The sequence below is a fragment of the Argiope bruennichi genome, chromosome 5 (assembly GCF_947563725.1).
Source record: "Argiope bruennichi chromosome 5, qqArgBrue1.1, whole genome shotgun sequence".
Classification (NCBI taxonomy): Eukaryota; Metazoa; Arthropoda; class Arachnida; order Araneae; family Araneidae; genus Argiope; species Argiope bruennichi.
In genome coordinates this window covers 55,865,122-55,881,393 of record NC_079155.1, presented here as the reverse complement: position 1 = coordinate 55,881,393, position 16,272 = coordinate 55,865,122, and the positions used below count along the sequence as shown (strand labels likewise).

Genomic DNA, 16,272 nt, shown 5'->3' with positions numbered 1-16,272 from the left:
GATACTTTTTCTGTCTAGTGCAGCTGATTTAAGCCATTATAACAAAACAAGGGTAACATAATTATTAAATATTATATATAATGTGCATCTTGAATTAATAGCCCCTGCAAGTAAACTGCAGTATGATTCTTGTAAGACATATGAAAAGCTGATGAATATTTCTTCTAAGAAATAATAATAAAAAAAAAAACTTTAAAAAATAAAATTTATTTACAGCAGAGATGACTTGGTCACATTTTAAATTATGAATGAAGACTTTATAATATCTATGGCAGGTTATGAGTTTTCCGTTGCTCGAAAATGTTTGGATTCAAATACAGGGCCCAACTTAGCTTAATTGTGGCCAGGGGCAAAAACTTCTTTGCCCCCCCCCCTCTGTTTCACTACTTTAATAATGAAGAACCGAACTTCATTACTGAAGAAGAAAAAAACGTGAAAAAAACTTTCTATTCTATTTGGGACCCCCCTCTGATGTGGAGTCTTACGGCAACTGCCCCATATGCCCCTGCCTTAGTCAGGTTCTGTTCAAATACAGAAAATATCCGAAGCTACAGCTCGACTATATAAGATCTAGCACGACCTTTATTCAATTATAATATAAAAATAACTCTAATACGAAGTTTTAAAAGAAATTTATTCTTTATTCATATCCCTCAATTATTATTGTTTCAAAGAAGGATGAATAAATTAGTCCAAAAATCCTGCATTCGTATGTCTTTTTTTATTTCAAAAATATTTTCAAAAGCCTGGAAGAAGAAGCTACCGGAAAAACACGTTGAGTTTGTTGATGTTTATTTTAGAAACGAGCCGACCGTTATGTTTTAGTTTTTTTGTTTTGGTTTAAATGAAACGAAGTTTAACAATGTTTATTAACGATTGTTTAATATCTTTTGCTGCTGTAACATGCATTAAACTTCTTTTTGTACCTTTGTAGTAAGTGAAGTATTTTATCTATTTCATATAAATATATTATCTTTGCATATTTGTAAAATGACAACTTCATAAAAAGGGATGGGGTGTAATTTAAAAAAAAAAAAAAAAAAAATCGTATACCATTATTTTATTCTTAGAAATTTCAGAATTTAAAAAATAAAGTGTATTTGCATTTCTGCTTAATAATTTTAAATACAATTTAACAAGTTTTTTTTAATGTAAAACAATAATTTTTTTCTTTATGAAAGATTTAAACTAAATAATGAAATATTATTTCCTTATGTAGCTTAAAATGCAATAATTATGTTTGATTGTTTATTTATAGCAAATTATATACTTATTGTTAATTTAAATATTTGGCTATAAAATCTTTATACTTTAGATTACTTAATTATTCTTTTACAGAATTGAATAATATTAAAGATAGAATGAAATTATATCTAATTTTTTTTTTCAACCAGCAAATCAACAGATTTTGAAGTGCATCGCAATTGGATGGCTATAACACATCAAAAGCATATACAAGAGTGGTATTTTGAGGTAAATTTCTATTTTCTAATGCATTTGCTTTGTTTATATAATTTTTGTCTGTTCTTAATATTTCACACAGAAAGTTATCTTATCTAGCATAAATAGAAAAGAGGAAATTTGAATTTATGCTCTTATTAATTTGTCTGGTACTTGAAATTAAATTGAACTACTGAATATTAATTATTATTATAATAACTAGAGAAAAATAGTTTGTAAAATTGATTTGCAAATATATTTTTTCAAGTAAAGTACAATATCTTATGGGTTGATATTGTGATTTTAATGATTTTGACAGATTTTATCTTACAGAAAAGTTACTTTATTGATAACTTATAATACATATCTGCAATCATTTAAAATTATAAACTCATGTTAGTTATGTAGAGTAAATGAATATAGAATGAAGAAGTTAATATAGAGTTAATTTCAATTATGTTATATGCATGTAAATCTGTATATTTTTTCATTTTAAAATACTTTTTATTTTAAGATAATCATTAACATAGTGATAAGAATGGATTATGGAAATAAATGAATGAGTTAATTATAATTATGCATGCAATGAAAAAAATTCGCATTAAATCCTTCAAACTTACTGTATCATTCTTTGGATTCTGTCACATGAAAAATGATAAAAATGAATGATATATGTTTGTAGTAAAAACATTCAAAATTGTTAATTTTTTTAATGGCTTTGCAAATTTTACATTTATATTAGTGTTATAATCAATACTTTTGTAGTTTATATCAGTTTATTAATAAAGTTGGATACAAATATAATTTACATTCTAACTCTGTTATAAATATTAAATTGATTTTGAAAAAGTTCATACATGACTGCTCAATATTTGAACCTAATCATGTATTATTATACTATCATAAATTTTTTTTCAGGAAACTTCTCAATGGACCCTTGATTATCCTCCATTGTTTGCTTGGTTTGAATACCTCCTGTCATTTCTTGCCAAATATTTTGATCCCAAAATGTTACAAGTGACTAATTTAAACTATGAGAGCAAACAAACTGTATTCTTTATGCGACTGTCTGTAATATTGTCTGATCTTGTTTACTGCTATGGGGTCAATAGGTATGTTTAAAAAAAAAAGATTTTAAGTATCTAATTAATTTTTCAACAACCTTTTAAATTGAATGATGTTTATGACTAAAGGTTTAGTAAATAATAGAAATATGTTATTTACTAAACCAAATATACTGTCACTAATGAACAATGGTGTAAAGAGGTTAAAGACTACAAACAGTTAAATGTATTTATATAATTCTAAAAAATTCATGATACTTTCTGTAATACTTACCCAAATCATAATTTTGCCATAAAGTTAATTTTTGCATATTTTGAAATTAATATTAATTAAAAATTATTTTTTACTATTTTCATCATATTTATGTTTTGAATGCACAATGTTAATATTTGACCAAAAATAAAATATCAAATAATAATTTCAAAATCTACATTATTGACATTTTATTACGTGATTTCAGTACCTATAAAAATAATCATACATTTTATATATATATATATATATAAAACTCATAATTTAATCCAAATTAATCTCCAAAGCTTTATCTTAATTTAGCCCATAATAATTTCATTCTCTTATTTCCTGATCTGATTCCACTGTTTCTACTTAACTGTTCGTAGAGACACTAACTGTAATTGCTACTTAACTGTAATTCAAGAGAAGCTTTGTAAAAGTGCTTACATTTGCACTTTCACACACTCCGCTCCATGTGACGGGATAGAAAAAGTCCAGTAAGCACATTCTTTTTAAAAGATCCCTGTGTTTCCTTTACTTGGTGATTGACATGCATCAGAAATCCCTATCAGAATCTTAATAATATACTACCACTGTAAAAAAATATTTTCCCTATCAATATCTCATGTTATATAAGACGAGGGATTTATTTCTGGCTCTTCCCCACTTTTGTTTTTGTGGCGTGTAGAGAGTGAACATGTTTTGTCTGTGTCTTCTTGTAAATAAATTATGCCTTCCCAGGATGGATTAAAGCGAATTTAAGAATGTAAAATGTCTCTTCTATGTCTTCGAAACTGCATCCTGCTTCAAACAATGTAATGCTTGTGTGTGTGTGTGTGTGTGTGTGTGTGTAAGTGTAAGTGTAAGTGTAAGCAAGCATTATTTTATGTGAAGCATAATGCAGTTTCGAAGCAGTGAAAAGACTTTTTACATTTTTAAAAATTAATTCAATTGAAAGTAAGAGTTTAAAATATCATTACATATATAAGATTTTCCCAATTACTTGTATTCTGATTTCACTTTAACTTCTAAGTTGTAGTACAGGCATTTATTTTCCAAAAAAAAAAAAAAAAATGTTGTATCAGCAAATTTTTTTTAAGCTATATATGTTAAAGATACTTTCTCATGATCAGATTTTCAGCTTTCTATTTCATTCAAATTTGATAATAGATAAAAACTGAACTTCTGTAATATCATGAATAATAAAAATTATTGGTGAAGAACTCCATTTTGCTTCTCCTTAAACCAAAGAATGTTTTACACATACAGCATGATTTTGGCTCATACCTGGTTGAAGGATGACATTTTTAGAATAAACAAATTTATTATTCCGTGGGAGGCATAACATAGGGAGGGACAAAAGGCAGATACAAGAGCAAAGTGACATCGAAATTTTATTAAGAGATTCTGATAGGCATTTCTTTGACAGGTATAGACTTGGGAAAGAGAATCTTAAGGTATCTTTGAAGGGAATTTGTAGGTTTTAGGAATTTTTCATCCCTTTGCTCAGAGCATGAGAAGTTCCAAACTCTCTCTCTCTCTCTATATATATATATATACATTTATATGTATGTGTGTGTGTGTGTGATTGTGAAAGAATCCCTTACTTATTTTACCTGTCAGTCCCCCTATTACATATTAATCCCACAACAATATCACCCAGGTCAGAGCATTCTAACATTATATTTTTAAAGTTTAAACTAATGACCAGCATACAAATTAATGTCAACTTTTTGAACAATTATTTTAGTATATTTTAAATAATAATAAAATAAATAAATAAACCTCCTTTATCATTTTTTAACAACTGCTAAAGGAATTTTGGAAAGTTAATTAGATTAAAATTATGCAGTGTAGTTTATTTTTCTTTGGTATGATAAATATACTTCTTTTAAAGCCTTTTTTTCTTGATTTATAATTATACTTTGCATATTATTTTACCATATGTGGGAAATAGCAATTACAATATATAATCTATTATTCATTTGCACAATTGTAGTAGCTATTTACTTCTGTAATTAGTTTCTTGTAAAATTGGGTCTGAAATAAATAATTCTCAGGCTTAACTTTTTTTTTTCTGTAATAAGCTGCTCTCCAACTTTCACTTGCGTTTCCAGTTGATGAATACTTTTGTGATGGCTCCTTTAGAATCAAAGTTAAAAAAAGAGTAAATTATGAATGATTTGCAACAAAAATTAAATAATTTGCAATTAATTATGCAAGAATTTACTTAAAATAAAAATAATGCATAAGCACAAAAAACAGTATTCGAAATTCAAGTAAATGATTATAAAATTTATTCTGTGATATTTGCTTTTTTAATTGATTATGACCACATTATAAATACTCTTCAATATAAATTTATATTTCTTCATGGTTCTATTTTAATTCTCCATGCATAGATAAATTATATTGTGTTATAAGTGTATTTTTTTTTTTTCTTCTTTGAAATATCATCAGCTTCGCAAAATAAAGAAAATTTTCATAGAATATTCAAAGTATAAGTTTAAATTTCATAAAAAATTGAAATAATCTAATGTATACTTAAAAATAAATAAATAAAAGTATTGGAAAAACTGCTTTTCTAATTTAATTTTATATTAACTTTTTTTAAATTAATTTTTAATACATGTCTGTGAAGGAGATTAAAAGAATTATATTAAAAACAAACCAGAGTTGAAAATATAGAAATGTTGCATCGTTGAGAATTATATTGTGTCAATATATTCTGTATTATTGCAAAATATTTATGAAAATTGTATTTGAAAAATTCTAAATTTCTTGGAATTGTTATTATTAAGAAACTGCTCTATGGTGATTTCATTGTAAAATTATTTTTCTCTGTTTTATGTAGGATTTTCAACTTAATAAAAGAAAAGAAAGGCAAAGCTCATGATCCATGGGTATCTGCTGAGGCAACTCTTGCAATGCTACTGCTTTGGAATCCAGGTCTTTTATTAGTAGATCACATTCATTTCCAGTATAATGGTTTTCTAACTGGGTTCTTATTTATTTCCATTGCTGACATGTTTGAGGTGAATTTTTTTATGTTATTCATTACATTTTAATTTCAATTTCTCACTTTTAAGAAATAGTGAATGGAAGGGAGGACCTCCAATTTTTAATGTTATTTTACCATCATTAGTTGTATTCTGTGGTTCTTTTCATTTTTTCTACCCAAATGAAAATAACTCTATATTTTATAAAAGATTAATATGATGTAGTGATTAATGAGGAAAGCATCCTGAAATTTATTTTGTTTTATGTTTGTATCTAATTTTATTAAATAATTTGCTTTTTTATGTGATTACTATTATCAACTAATTGTCTTTGATAACCAGCTGTCAGGAGTATTGGTTGTGTTCAATTTCATTTAAATCTCTAATGCATGATTTGATGTTCAGGATTCTTTTAACCAAATATTTTTAAGCATCGGACTATGACTAGCATTAAAACTGTGTTAATTTGATTGCTTTATAACTGTGCTTTTTATTGTATACATGTGTCTTCCTAATGAAATTAAGTTCCCCAACATCATAATACTATTAAAAATGTAAATGGATTTTCAAATTGAAGGTTATCATTAATAATAATGTAATTTCACTCTCTGATTCCCCATGTAAACTGTTAAGTTAAGAAACAGAATTTTTTCACCATAATTTTCAACAATTAAAGAAAATTACATGATCAATTATTTGATGAAATAATTAAAAGATTTGAATTTTAAATCTATTATCGAACATTAAGTAAAAAATATTTTCGAAAATTCTCAAAATTCAGGTTCAAAATTGCATATCTACTAAATTGACAAAAAGGCAGTTTTTAAAGTTTAAAAAGAAAATTTTTTAACTGGTGTAAAAGTCAGTTCTTTGCAATGTTATTTTTGTTGTTAGTTTGGGAATGTCAAAAGTTGCTTTATTTTTAATTGTTTGAAATTCTAATTAAAATTTTTAGAAAATTGACCCAAAGTGTATTTTTTACTCTTCAAAATATATTTGTACCAAATTTAGTAACTCTAGCAAAAAGGATTTTTGTGTAGAATGCCAAAACATATGCAAGGGCACGCACGTACACATTCTCTTTTATTATTGTAAGGATTAAAAATAAAAGCATTAGTATTTTTTATAATTATTAATTGCAAAAAAAAAAAAAAAACCCTTCTATACCCTTTTTAATAATTTTGCAAGGAAGGAATTAACATATGCTTTCCGATTTCAAGTATGATAGAATTTTCATAAACTCCTAAATAATTGAGACCTGTGATACACCAAAATATAGACCACTTTCAAGAATAAATGAAAACTAAACTCTTATATGCATATTGATTAGAATGTTGGTTATAGAACAAATAATTTATGAAAGGCATGTATGCTGTTTGTCTTGGACTTGATGAATAAAATAATAACATTGTCTTCATGATATAATAGAATAAGCATTTTAGATTAAATTCATTCAGGAAAAATTCTTATCTAATATTTTTAGTATAGTACATCATATAAAATTCATATTTTTCTGTTAAATTATGTACATTTCCTTGCTTGTATATATTTTTGCGAATTTTATTTTTCAAATGGGTAATATATATGTTTTTAAATATGACAACTTTAAATTCACCTGAAAAAATAATTTTTTGTTTCAGAAAAAATATGTCAAAGCTGCCTTCTGGTTCTCTATACTGATAAATTTAAAGCACATATATTTATACCTTGCTCCAGCCTATTTCCTGTTTTTACTAAAAAATTTTTGTTTCAAAACTAATGGTAAGTATTTGAATGTACTTTCCAACTATGCATTGTTCACAAAAATAAATTGTTATTTATGCATTTTTATTTTTTTTTATTTTTTTTAGTTAAAAGTCCTGGAGAAAATACTTTCTTACTGTTCAATTTTGTCAAACTTGCTAGTGTAGGAATCTTGACTGTGTTATTCTCCTTTGGACCTTTTATATACATGGTAATTCACTTTTACTATCTTTTTTCTTTACCATCTATTTCTAATAAGACTTACAAAATTTATACACTGTTAATACATGATTTGCATATTTCAGAAATTATTTTTTTTATTATCATTATGCTATTTTTTAAAAATGAAAAAATAGCCTTTAATTTATTATTTGAATGTTGTTAAGCTTATCCAGTTGGAGTTTTTTTTTTTTTTTTTTTTTTTTTTTTAATGATAGTCATGTATTCTATTTGATTTTTCATAAATGCAATATCATATTTTCAGGAATTTAATCATTCTACATATATTTAGCTGATGACATTCCAAATTTTATAAGCCTTATTTATCTTAAATTATGTATTATGATTCCAAGTATAATATATTCAAGTACAATATATTGTAAGTATATTCTGTCTACAAGTACAACATTTAAGAAGATATTTTTATAAAAATATTAAATGGCTTGGACCAAATGTTAGGATAAAGGCTACTACAAATTTGGCAGCCAAAGTTCTTTTATTTGTTGCCGGTTTTGATAACAGTTTCTAGCTTCATGAGGTCAAAGTAATTTTTATGAAAAACTGTTGTAAATAATATAGTTTTTCTTTGTACTTTTCCTAATTTCATCACAAAGTTTAAAAAATAAAATTAATAAAAAGGGTTGTCTATTTTTTTTTCTCTCACTTTTCATCTTTGGCAACTAGATTTAACCCAAAATACTGGTTGAGTTTACTTTTATTTATAGCTTTTATACATGGTTTGATATTCATTATTCTATCACCATAACTTTTTTAAACTTTTACTTGCTATAGATATTTATATTCATTGTTATTTTAGAAGCCTTGCACTTCCTCTGTTCATTACATATTTTAGCTTTCGTAACAAGATCAATATGATGTCATAGTCATTTGAAAACATAAAAGTGCTTATCATCTGGTAATCATATGCAATTCTGTAACATCTCTTTCTTATTCCACATACAAAATGTGCTGTTGATTCCAATATTCAATTTGCATGCTGTAATTTATATGAATATATCTGACTGCATGTTAGCTGACTGAAATTTGGTGAATTATATATGTATATAAAGGAAATGAAAGAATAGCAATAACAATCATTCAATATATTATTTAATATCTTAAAGAAATTTGTTTGAAGATTCCCTAAAAATATTGATGAAATAAAATAAGAAAATAAAAATTCATCATAACTTTGCAAAGAATAAATAAATGAACAGAACCTTCTTACTTTTTAAGAATGGAAAAAAATTATCCGTAGAAATAATAGAAATGGTTAAAATTTCATTGCAATAATGAAAAATATTTTTACAAATTATGCATCAAAATGTATCCAAAACTGTAAAGATTAGGAAACTTTAATTAATAACAATATATTTTGTAATTCTTTTATTTTATCTTTGTATTTATAATTTATCTCTTTTTAATTTTAAAAACTTAATTTATTTTTCAGGGACAACTTGGTCAAGTTCTTTCACGTTTATTTCCCGTTAAACGAGGTTTGACACATTCTTATTGGGCACCAAATGTTTGGGCATTGTATAACTTTTTGGATCGAGCATTAAGTTATTTAGGTTAGTTCATTTCTTTTCTAATTGAAATATTAAATTGTGAATTCAATCATATACTTGTCAAAATTTTTGTATTTCTTAGTATTGTTTTATATCTATCTTTATGGAAAATATATATTAAAATATTTCTCACATTTACAATTTGGCCAAATAATTTTGAAATATCTGGACCTAATTCTGATCTGCAAACCACTGAATGTTATCTATGTTAATTTGTTACAATAAAATAGGTGAAAGATTTGTTGTTAATGGATTTTTAAATTTGTTTTATAATTTGTCTGAGAAATTCTCATTTTAAGCATGTAAATGAAATAGATCACTAGAACTACCTAATAGATTTAACTAGGTTATTGTATAAAAATAATGTAATGTATAGTGTATTATTATACACTACATTATGCAATTATCTAAGAAAAGTGTATTGTAATATTTTTAAAAAGTAATTTTCTTTTTTGCTTATAGCACTTAGCTTGGGATTTTCATCCGAAGATCTTAGAAGTTGTTCTACTAGAGGGTTAGTTCAAGAATGTGAGCATATTATCTTGCCATCCATTTCCACAAAAGTTACACTTATTCTTGCTCTTATGTCTTTAATGGTAAGCTACTTCTTAATAAAGTATGAAATATAGGTAAACTCAATATGTATTTTCAATAATTGTTACTTCAATAGCATCATTGCTTTCCAGATTTAATTAATAACTTTGTATGTTTTTTCTTTTATGAAATGTAGTTTTCGAAGAATTTGCCAAATGAATCTCTCCACCCCCCCCCTATATATATATATAGTAAAATCATAAATAAGTGTGATCTATTTAAACTCTTGCACACTTTATAGAAATAATTCTGATTAAGGAATCAATTTGTGTACTATGTGTTGATTAAGAAAAGATGATGAAAGAAGCAAAAGCAATTTCTTTTCTTTAATATTATGAACAATATTATTTTTAGTTGAAGGTTTTTCTGAAAATGCATGGTGGGGCAGGGCAGGGCAATGGAGACTTCTCTCATTTCCAATTTAATTTCTCATTTTGCTTGTTGTTTACTCATTGAAATCTATTACAAATTTGAAAGTTAAACTATTTTATTTTTTGAAAGTTCACTGAAATGTTTTGTGATTTTATTTCAAATTTAATAATGGTATATTTACTTTCCTGAAAGCTGCTTTTGTCAATCATGTTTGCAATTGAATTAATTAGACAGTTAAATAGTAGAATATTAATGTTAAAAAAACATATCTTAAAAAGTTTACTTTTAAAAAATCATTTTAAGCAAGTTCATTTCAGTGCAAATTTACCATTCAATTCTAAAACACATTAGTACCTACTAGACAAAAAAAAAAAAAAAAAAAGATACTTTAATATTGTCATAAATATAGTTTTAAGCAAATCATTGTTGATTTGTATTGTCCATTTGGTTAGAGATTCATCACTTGCATTTTTATAGATCAAGTGATGAAATTATATAATATAGTAATCAGCTTCATAATCAGAAGAGCATACAAAAATTCATTTCAGCTCATGATACCATAAAATTTGTTGCAACTAATTTTGAAGTGTATCTAAAAATTACTTTTCTCTTCATGCATTCCTAAAAATAATTTGTATTTCCTTTTATCTTCTATTAATTTTTTTTATATATATTTCACTTACATGTTGTTGGTGATAATTTTCTGATTCATTCCATAAAATGTATTAGTGGGCATGTGATAATATTTATAAATTGTGTTTGTTCCTTTCTCCACTTTTCAAAATTGTTAAAAAAAAAAGAAAGAAATTAATGCATTGTTTTTGGGATATAAGTAAACATATTTCGTATACTGTCTGTAGATAGTGGAGGCAAACAAAACAAAATTTTTACTACTTAGCTATTTGCAATAGGGAATATGAGAAAAGAGAGTAGAGTGAAGCAAAAATTAGCTTATTATATATTGCAAGACTGGTTATGGAATTAGGATCAGAAAAGAGATCAAGATCATAAAACAAATAATAATAAATTTGTCATAATAATTTTCTTTGGTTTTTTCTAAATTGTGAATTTATCTGTTTATGAAAAAAATAAATAAATATTCTCTGATTAGGATTATTTAAAATAAAATGAGTAACTTAAACAAATATCCACTATAGATTTGTGAAGTTTCTTTATCTAGATAAGATAAGAAACGGAAGGTTTTATTCAAAAATAAGCAATTATTGAAAAGTTAAGTTTTAGTTGTTTATGTAAAATATAATTTCACACCTAAAATAAAAAAATTGCTCATTTTTCATCCTGAATTGGTGAAAAATGTCTGCAAAATAAAATGTTCAGAGGTATTCAATGAGATATTTCTCCAAAATTATGATTTAACAACTATGTAAAATATTCATTTGATGCCAAAGTAGGTTTTTTTCTTTTTTTTTTATAGCCTATGTGTTGGTTGGTTTTAAAAAGATCAGGAAATTTTAAAGTATTTCTGGATAGCATTATTTTATGTGCTTTTGGCAGTTTTCTTTTTGGGTATCATGTTCATGAAAAAGCAATTTTATTGATAATTTTGCCGCTCACGTAAGTATTTCCTTTTTATGTATATTATGAGTTTTTATATTTACATGATTCTGCTTAAATTCATTTAAATCTAAAGTTTCTTATTAATATCTTATCTAATTATATTTTGCAACTTGCAAAAATAATATTGGATGATTCATAGTATATATATATCAATACAACAAAAAGTTGATAAGCTTCAAACATGATTTCTTAAAATCAAGAAATAGATTATTATTTTGAAATAAATTTGTTAGTCTTTCTTTCTTCCTTTGCATATTTAGGAAATAGTAATTTTTACATGATTCCTTACTTTAGCTTCCTTAAGCTTTTATTTTATAACAAATGTTTAGATAACAAATATTCAATATAAATGTGTATCACTAATTATGTTAGAATTTAAAGTTCAGTGTCTATAAATTTTAAATTCTTAATACAATTTAAAAAAATTTTTTACAGCTTTTATTCTTTGTGTTTTGAGGTTCATTTTGTGTCATGCATTCTACTGGCACACAACTTGAATTCTTTTTTCTTTTTATGTAGAGTGCATTTTTATTAAAATAAAGACGTAAATATGAATAATTAATATTTTAAGAGCAATTTGTTGTAAAAAAACTTTTATTAAATCTATGTTTTATAAATAACTACTTATTTGAAAATTAATATTAAAATATTTTCCTCATATTCATGTGACATATATATTTATGTATGTTTCCTTTATTATACATGCTGCAGGTTTTTACAACCTTACTATTGTTAAGTTAGAAATTATAAAATTTTATGGCTTAGAAAATATGTTGTGTCTATAACAAATAAAAGTCTGAAAGAATTTGTCACTTTCTTTTAAACAGCATATCTGCAGTGATTTACAAAGAAGAAGCCCAGCTTTATGTGTATCTATCTATAGTTGGACATTTTTCTCTCTTTCCTCTACTTCATCTAGAAGGAGGTGATTAAATTAACAAATTTCCTTTTAAAATATAAATTTCCTCAACTGTAGGACTTTTCCATAATTAAGTATAAAATATTTTGTCACATTTAGTACTGAATTTTATATAAATTCAATTTTAGTCATTAAACAAATTGAAATTTATAACCTATTCTATTCCTTGTAGCCTTATAGAAATCTATGAAGTGTGGAAATTAGTTATTGTTATTAGTGTTTTTCAAGTTCAAATTACTATTTGTATTCAATCTCAATTAAAGAAGATTGACATTTAAAATTGGGTTATTAGAATAGTATCAATTAATTTCATGTTACAATAAATTTCAGAAATCATCACTAATGCTTCATCTCTTTCTATGTATAACATGCAATAAATTAAAATTTTAAAACCAGTTTTTATCCACACCTTCCTAATTTTCCTTTTTCTTAGCCTGGTTATCATTTCAGATCGAAATCTTGAGTCTCTAAATATGTTAAATTGACTAATTGCATTACATTTTGAAAACTTTCAGTATCCATTCTATAAATATTTGCTTCAAACTACCACCTGTTTTTTAGCATTTTTCTATGCAGAAGAAACTTGTTCAAATTGTTTTCTGTTAGTAAAATAATTTTACAATATACCTTCTCAAGATTTGCTTACATTTTTATATAAAAATATGCCTTTTAGGGTTAAATGAATCAGGAGTCAGAAAAATATTCTGAAGCACAACTTTTAACATAAAAATCGTATTTCCACCATCCTATATTACCATTATTTTTTTGTCAAAAATATAATGATAATAAATAATATATAGTTGTAAAATTGTAATAAATGATATATACTAACATAAAACATAGTAATAAATAATATATGGTTGTAATAAGTTCTCCAATATTAATTTTTTTGAAAGAGTATTAAAACATGCACTTCTCCTAGGAAATTATGATGTCTTTGAAGAGGATAGAATTGATTGATAAATAATCAAGTTAGAATACAAAGAATCATGTCCAAGTGTGGTTATAGCTAAAAGCTTGCAAGGTGGGAATTATGCAGGAAACAAAGAATACCTACCTCCTTTGCTATTCATTGTAGCTAGTCATTACAGTTTTTGCATATTATAATGTTGCACCAAGTTAAAAATTTCTTTCAAAATCATATCTGTAAATATTAATTATTTCACTTATTTATTTTATGAGATTATAAATTTCATAAGGTGTGAAGAACCAAAAATATTTAAGCCCCTCTCATCTCACTTAGTGGTGATTTACATTTAGCAAAGGTAAATTATTTTTTCTATATATTCTATAGCATCAACCAGCTTTTTCTTTGAAGTTATGAATTATTGTCAAGAGCAGTATGACACAACTTGCAACAAAAAAATGGTGAACTTCGTAAAATGATGAATTATGCCAAACATACTAACTGAGAAGTAAAATAAGTATGAAGAAATGAATAATTTATACAAAAAAGTGCTTGAGATGTTGAAAGTATTGTTGAATTCTTAATTTTAAAAAAACTAATTTATCTCAAAAATGATAAAATTAGATGCTGATAATATTAAAATCCATGCTTTTGCAAAAATGTGTTACACTTGCAAGTGTCACATTATTCTAAATTATAATATTTTTATAAAATTTCTTTTATTATGTAATGATATTAAAATGTTTTTCTATTTTTATTGTAGAGACTCCATTGAAAATTTTACTGCTTCTGCTTCACGTAGTTTACATGCTATCAAGCCTAAGTAAACTTCATGGGTAATCTTTTGATTTGTATTTTAGTCATCACTAATTATTTATTATAATAATATAATATTTTATAACATTATATCATACACACAATTTATTAAAGTTGAACACATATTGAATTTAAGATCTACTTTCATATTTTGAAACATTTTACTAATATGCTCATGGATAATGGGGTAACTTTAAAGAAATTTTCTAATATATTATTTATTAGAAATAATAGAATATATATTATATTATTATAAATGAGACTAAAAATGAAAATTATTTTCACCATTAAAAAAAGTCAAACTATATTTTTCATTTTAAATCATATTCATAATGCTTATAAGCACTATGTACACGAAAGTTACAGAATGATCATAGAGGCATATTTTCCTGTTGTATGTATTCATAAAGGAAAAGAAATAAAAAAATTCTACAGTATTGAATAAGTTTCATTACAGTGATTCACATCTTATTTTGAGGCTATATGAAGTCTTATTTAGGACAGATTTCATGATTTTTAATCACGATTGGATGATCAGAAAGATATCTTAACTGGGATTCCCTATATATAACCAGAATTTGACCATTGTTATCAATAGTCATGACTGTTATTAGCAAAATTAGTTTGTATAAATGTTTTCAACAGGTTACATCCATAGTTCTTACAAATTAAAATTAGTTTAAAAACACTTTTGAAATCTTCTTCCCTGTACTTTTATTAAAATAATTACATTATATACATTTAAAGTACAATCTCTTAATAATATAAGTGAAAAATAAGCAAATTTTGTCTACAGTTGTAAATTTTTAGTAAACTTAAATGTTATAATTTTTTTTAGATTTTTGAAAGGAAATACTAAGGGGGAGGACAATAACAAAAAGATTATATATGCTAAGTACAGAATGAAACTCAATAATTAATTTAAGTTTTTGATATTGTATCAATGAGATAATAGTTTTTAAATTTGTGTAATTATCACAAAGTATCTATAAGTTTGGTAATTTCTTTTATAGTATTAAAATTAGAATGCTTCATATAATTTAAGTTATTGAAACTTGCATACGTTATCTGTAAAATATTAATAAGACATAGCACAAAATAAATTTGAAAAAAAATGAAGGGAAGAAATTTACACTTAATTTATCCAATATCAGCATTTTCTCTTCAAAAATATTCCTTAACATTTTAGTTCAACAGGGTGTATCTTGTAGAAAAATAACATCAGCTATCTGTTACAATTAGGCTATATTCACAACAATATGATAACATTGTACTTGAAGTTTACTTAATTTATTTATTAAAACAGCTAACAACTTATTTTTTACTGCTTTAAACTTTTTTTATGCAGTAAAATGTGACATGTAACACATTCTTTTTCAGAATGAAGACTTCAATAGTTAACACTGCAGAAAAATGTCATTTGTTTGGCTTGATTGCTCTGCAAATCTTTTACAGTTTTGGTGCAAAATTCTTAGGTTTGGAAAAAAGATTGCCATTTTTGCCTCTGATGTTAATTTCTACATATTGTGCAGTAGGTGTTTTGTATGCATGGACTAAGTTTTGTTACATATCTTTGAAAAACTCAAGTAATCAGTTTGTAAAAACAAAGACAAGATAACTTTATGGAGTCTTTAAAGATCTGAAGAAATATATTTATGCTAGCAAGGTTTTGCTACTTATACATTAAAATGAATCAATTATATTTTCCCCATTCTTTCATGGAATTCAAATGACAAAATAAATATCTGGTTTATTAATTTTCCTGATAAATGGCACAAAGTATTTTTGTACTTAAAATATATATTCTAGCCCTTATTT

The 16,272-nt window shown here is 25.0% G+C and overlaps 1 protein-coding gene across 1 annotated transcript; it reads left to right on the top strand.

Annotated features, from left to right (window-relative positions):
* The first annotated feature begins 796 nt into the window (after window positions 1–796).
* Window positions 797–16,270, top strand: LOC129969251 (probable dolichyl pyrophosphate Glc1Man9GlcNAc2 alpha-1,3-glucosyltransferase). The gene is made up of 12 exons (XM_056083716.1): window positions 797–933; window positions 1,395–1,473; window positions 2,359–2,552; window positions 5,594–5,774; window positions 7,379–7,499; window positions 7,589–7,692; window positions 9,151–9,271; window positions 9,731–9,864; window positions 11,670–11,809; window positions 12,640–12,737; window positions 14,402–14,474; window positions 15,835–16,270. Exons 1-12 carry the CDS (start codon window positions 845–847, stop codon window positions 16,070–16,072), a joined length of 1,572 nt encoding a protein of 523 aa, XP_055939691.1. The 5' UTR covers window positions 797–844; the 3' UTR covers window positions 16,073–16,270.
* Window positions 16,271–16,272: the final 2 nt, after the last annotated feature.

Bases quoted from the DNA above. Each gene is read 5' to 3' on its own strand.
- LOC129969251 (XM_056083716.1), top strand. From the start codon at position 845: ATGAAACGAAGTTTAACAATGTTTATTAACGATTGTTTAATATCTTTT. The intron at 1,474-2,358 runs GTAAATTTCTAT...ATTTTTTTTCAG, and splicing joins TACAAGAGTGGTATTTTGAG to GAAACTTCTCAATGGACCCT. The intron at 9,272-9,730 runs GTTAGTTCATTT...TTTTGCTTATAG, and splicing joins TCGAGCATTAAGTTATTTAG to CACTTAGCTTGGGATTTTCA.